Genomic DNA, 6,000 nt, shown 5'->3' with positions numbered 1-6,000 from the left:
GTAATTATTAAAAACAATGGAATACTTACCTCCATCTTGGATTGGTAATTAAAATAAAAAATGGAATAGATTCCATGAATAAAAACCTAAATTGAGTACGGAGCAAATACAGTGATTGATTAAAATGATGAGTTTGAGAAGTGTAAAAGCATAACAACTTTTTAGGTTGGATTTGTAGTTTTTTCGTGTATGCATAAAAAATCGTCTTGGTTATTGCATAACAGAGGACCACACCCCCTTTCTTTCCCACCCTATTATTCCATGCCTTCTTCTCACGCAAAAAGGGCCTTATAAACCCCACACTACACCCTGTCTAAAGCCCTCCTCTACACTGTTCCTTTTCACCAATCCATTTTCTGACTTTTCTCACTCTGCTCATGGCTTTGCTTTTCTTATCATCACCTATTCTCTTGGAATCATAGTTAGTTATCTTTTGCAACGTAAATAACAACAATAATTATAGCCAATGGAGGAGGAGAGCGAGTTTCTTTTAGAAATGAAGCTAATTATCATCTCGTTATGCACTGAAACACTTTCTCTTCTCTCTGTTCACTCTTCCCAACCTCTGTTTTCATGCATTGTCACTTTCTGTTTCTTGATTCTCCTTTATTTGCCTCATCTATTTTGGAAGATAGTTTTCTCACCCGTGCTGATTCTGTCCGGGGTTCTCTTGCTCCTCCTCCTCCGTCTCGGTGCAATTCAGAGGTCTCAAAATGAAGAGAAGAAAAACTCGGTTGAACCAGAACCCATTGCAAACGAAGAAAACAGGGGAAACAGAGAAGAGAAACAGGGGAACCCCATTGAACCGGTGGAAACCGATTCTCTCGATCATGTTTACAGGTGGGTCACGAGCCAATCTCAAAAAGAGATCAAATCTCAAATGGGTTTTCAATCAAGTTCGCGTTTTGACGAGTCTTTCGTGGAGTGGAATGTGAAAGCGCCGTTGGAGGTCATATACGAAGGTGAAGAAACAGAGCAGGATCAGAATGAGAAACGTGACGAGGGTATTTTGAGGTACCCGTCGTTGTCACGGTACTACCCTGAAACTGACTCCGATAGCTCGTCGGAGAGTGAGTTTCCGGCGACGGAGAACTGGGACTCGCCGGAGAACATGTGCTTCAGGTGGGATGAAGAAGACAGAGAAGGGTTAATTGAGATTGCTCTTGACGGTTGCAAGAAGAGGGACGTGGGGTTTCACTTCGATGAGGAGAATTTGATTGAAATTGATATTTCTCCGACGAGGCACAGGGAATTTTCCGGCAAGGACGACCCCTTTTCCGGTGAGATTTGTTGCAATTAGTGTGATGTTTACTAAAGATTAACATGGTGGATTATTATGTGATTTGTTTGGGGATAAGGGAAAGGGAAAATTAGAGATTTGGAGTTACTTTGGGTTATGGCAGAGTATGCCTGTTTTGGATGTGGTCACCGTTGTACTCTCTTATCAAAGCTTTAAGTGCAATTAATCCCTAATATTCAAATGTCATTAAATGACTAAGATACCCTTCCCCATTCGTCCCTCTATCTCCATTGACTTGGTTAGTCAGTCTACAAATTAATGCACACAGTGAGATTTTCCTATAATACAGTCAAGGTTTTGAATTATGCGTTTAAAATTTAAGTGATTCTAATTGCAGTCATAATGTGATTATGAAAACTTTTAATACCTAGTACTATAGTAATTGTAGTTGGGAATTGCAAGAAAATCTTGATTATATTAATAAAATATTCTTACATTATTATGGAGTTTCTGAGTATAAATAACATTTTTTTTTAAAAAAAAATCTTTGGTAAAAATTATTCTGTTGACAATTAAAATGTGTTAAAGTATAAAGTTATAGAGATTTTTTAACAAAAGAAAGTGATTTAACTAATAAAATATTATTTTGATGATGACTGGTAAATATTTTATTATACTTATTATTTTTAGAAAATGAATATTAATGGAAAATAAATATTTTAATTAAATAGTTAATTGAAGAAAACCAAATGATAAATACACAAAAATTGCATGCTTTATTGGTAAAAAGAATGCATTCTTTAAAATAACAAAATATATAAAGATTAGTTTGTTTTTAAGAATAAGAAATTCAATTTATTCTATAAGAATATAATTACTGTTCTAAAACTACAAATTGTTATTTAACAAAATTTGAACAGTTGATAATTGTGAGGAGGATTTTAGAATTCCTCAATGACATGATATGGTCCTACCACGTAACATTTGCAATACTAGTACTTGATTCGATCAAAGTTCAAACACTGAACCCCACTCGAAGGGGTTTGCATGTCCCAAGTAGCAATAGCCGGTAGAAAAAGTTTAATGGATTGAAGGGAGAGTGACACGACGTACTAAGAGAAACATTATTGTTTTTGATACATATCAATACATAAAAGAAGAGTATACATATAATCTAAATTTGAATAAAATTTGACAGTAGTGTGAATTAATTTTTATATTATAAAGTTTCTCTTAGCAGTTGTGACAAATGAAAGGGACTTTCACTCAAGGAGTCTAGGAATAAATTTAGGCATTTGGCCTTCAGGTTTTGATGTACTTGGTATTCAGTTTATTTTATACATATACCCATGCGCATGTGCTTGAGAATTTTATCGGTATCGCACATGGTGCCTATCAAAAGTTGAGAAACGTCAAATTCCAAGGGAGTTTACAACCTTCTGTTTTCGACTATCCATGCAACTAGGATTTCTCTCTTCAAAAACATGATTTATTTTTCAACAACACACCACAGTTACAAAGCACATGTAAATGATGTAATAATTTCGCTGCACGTCCTTTTCTTCTACTATATTCTCTTATTTTCATTCAATTTCCGAAATCAATTTGTTTACAAAAAGATTTTTATATGTTTAAAATTGTCTTGCATTTCCTCAAATCTGATTCCAATAAATATTATTTATCCATTGAAAACAAAAACGCGACGGAGACTTAAAATATTATTGAAGTTTAAAGCAAATTTTAAAGAAGTATTTTTACTTTAAAGAAAGAAAACTATACATTGGATCTTTTTATAACATGAGACATTTTTCTAATAAATGTGACTTTTTTAATTCTATAAAAATTAACAATAAATATTTTTTTATTGATCTAAAATTTAAACTTTAATTATTTTATTCTTTGGTCAATCCTTCTTAACACTGACATTAACAACTAAGATTCATGAAGTGATTAATTTTTGTTGAGCTATAATGATCATCAGTAAAATGTTGAATGCATTTTACCTTGTTATTTTTTAAAAATACATACTTGTTAAATGAGTTTATCTAAACAGTAAACTGGCTATAACTAATTTACAAATACAATTATAACTGCTAAGTTCCAAATTATAATAATTACTCAATATGCACCAACTCAATAATATATATTTTTTTACTGATTTTTTTAAAAGTAGATTTTGTAAACTTGGAAATTAAGGCAATAAACAAGTCAGACCTTTAAATAAGAGTGGGAATTGGCTTCACAATATTTGGGAGAGTGAATGTTTTTAAAGATTGTGTTAAAGAAAATGTTGGTAATTAACATTTCCTTGTTCAAGATATTAATTAATATCTTTACACTTTGCCTGGGGACCGTCAGGATGTACATGTTAGTATAAAGCAACTAGCGTGTTGATCAGTCAGCCAATGTTTGGCCATGGCTTCCTCTTTCAAAGTTCCTTGTTAAAGCACACTTTCCATCCCTCTTTAAACTAGCTAGTTTGGTTTGCCAAGATTTATGCTAATGTTTGCTGGTCTCCCCTTTTGCTTATGCTTATGCTTTTCTGTCCCATCTTTTTCATTTTTTTAATTAAGGAAAATGTTAAATAGACATTTCATTTTTGGAATATATGGGTAAAATGAAAGGAAAAATAGAAAAAAAAATAAAACATAAAAAAAAACTGATACAAATTTTCTTTTTGAAAGACAATGAATTTATTAAAATGATGGTGCGGCACACAAGATGTGTTCCAAACATCAACAGAGAGTACAACAGCATGTAAATGTACAATGGATTATAAATAAATAAAGAATAGAAAGTGTAAATGAGATGGAAGATAAGCTCAACGAATGATGATTTTTTTCTATAAGCAGCTCAAATAATACTTTTTTAATTCTCACTCAAAAATCTCTAGATGGAAGTAGAAGCAAGATTTCTATGTTCAAAAAAGAAAATTGGTGTGGTTGATTTTATTCTAATTTTGCATGCAATGTTTTTTTTTAATTGGAATGATTTTGCACTAATTAAATTATTTGCATACTATAGTTTTTAAAAAAACTTATGACACCAGTGTCCAGTTTAAAATTATGATACACTACAAATTTTCAACGGGTTAAAAGCATTCTAGAGAGAAATGGTTAAACCAGATAAACCTAGTACCTACAATGTTGATCCTTTTCTAATGTTCAATGCTCATCAAATTAAGTCTTGTCATCAATAATTAAGATGTTTTCACTGTTCTCAAGCACGACACTACTTTCGTCGGAAATGGTATGCTTATTTCAGGGGCTCCACTCGATTAGATTGATCCTGTTAAACAATCTATCAATTTCGAAATTGCCACAAAAGACATAGACAAATCACTTGACATGCCTTCCGATTAAACTCAGAAGCCAGATTTCTACGTTGAAATAAAGTTTGTTATATTGTTCACCAGCCAATATTTTAAGATCATAATCCAGTTCTCATGAAAACGAAATTGGAGTGTCTAACAAGGATGTAGTACCTGTTTGTTTTGGTTTGGTGTAAGAAAAGTGATTTTTGTATCTTTTAATACATTTTAATATAAATTTATAATTAAAATATTTTAAACATACAATTTAATTATATAAATGAATTTAAAAAATGATTTACTTAACTCAATTTTAAAATATTAGTTACAATCACAATTTATGTAAACGCTAAATTCTGCTGACACACATTCCAAACCAATATTTTGTGAGAAATAACCATTTCCTTACTTTTACTTGAACGTTGATTTGAAGGCAACAAACGGATAAACAAACATGTTATACATGTGTTAACCATTTCTAACCTCAATTATGGACATAGCGGAGACTCTTGGAGTCTGAGACACCTATTCTGGGCGGGATGATAATTTTAGGATGATAAAAAAAGGTCTGCGGAATTATGTGTGTATATATATATATGTCAGTACATTGCACGTGTATAAAATCTAATTTCTTTTTATCAGCTGATATAAAATCAAATATTTTGTAAATCAAACTTAAATTATACATTTAAAATCAGAATCATCTAATCTTATAAAACATCCCCCTCCCCTAAACAGTTTGATCGTCATTTTTTTAATAATCTTTTTGAGCATTCGTCATTCCTTTAATTAATAGTTAATTTCTTATTCTTTAATAGAAGAAGTTTATGGTGAAATTTTTTATTTCAATAATTAATATGGACTAATATTATAAGATAATTATATAATCAAATTAAATAAGCATGTTAGATAACTAAATAAGACAATATAAACTTAAATAATGAATAAATGTCAGTAATAAACCATTCAATCATAAAAATTCTCTTAAGTTAACACGTTATAATAAGATTATGATTCCCAATATATTAAGCTATCATATAATTTATCTTCTTCTCAAGAGTTATGAATGCCCATGAAAGACTAAAGAGACTCTGATGGACAAAAAACCAAAAAGTCATCAAGCATTTGTGATTCAACAATTGTTAAAGAATGATTTGATAAAAAATCAACTATAAATCAAAATATTTTATCTAATTCTTAATAACATGTTATAGATCTTATACCCTTTGTAATTTGTTCTAGGATTATACGCATGTAAATTTTTAGCATAAAGAATAAAAGTTAAAGATTACGAATATTTGAACAGTTTGTTGAAAATTTTCCCATCTCACTTAACAATTAATTAATTCCTACTTTCTTTATCATCCATCTTTTTTTTAGTTTAATTTAATTTGTTATACTTAAATAATTAAAATATAAATATCTGATAACTAATAATATAGTCTTTGCG

General features: G+C 30.5%; 1 protein-coding gene across 1 annotated transcript; it reads left to right on the top strand.

Moving 5' to 3' along the window:
• The first annotated feature begins 224 nt into the window (after nucleotides 1-224).
• Nucleotides 225-1,609, top strand: LOC114387518. The gene has a single exon (XM_028347720.1). The coding sequence runs from the start codon at nucleotides 467-469 to the stop codon at nucleotides 1,298-1,300; it is 834 nt and encodes a 277-aa protein (XP_028203521.1). The 5' UTR covers nucleotides 225-466; the 3' UTR covers nucleotides 1,301-1,609.
• The last annotated feature ends 4,391 nt before the right edge of the window (nucleotides 1,610-6,000 follow it).

The sequence above is a fragment of the Glycine soja genome, chromosome 15 (assembly GCF_004193775.1).
Source record: "Glycine soja cultivar W05 chromosome 15, ASM419377v2, whole genome shotgun sequence".
NCBI lineage: Eukaryota > Viridiplantae > Streptophyta > Magnoliopsida > Fabales > Fabaceae > Glycine > Glycine soja.
This window is presented reverse-complemented; position numbering and strand designations above follow the sequence as displayed.

Excerpts from the sequence above, each read along its gene's own strand:
- LOC114387518 (XM_028347720.1), top strand. The coding sequence starts at position 467 with ATGGAGGAGGAGAGCGAGTTTCTTTTAGAAATGAAGCTAATTATCATC.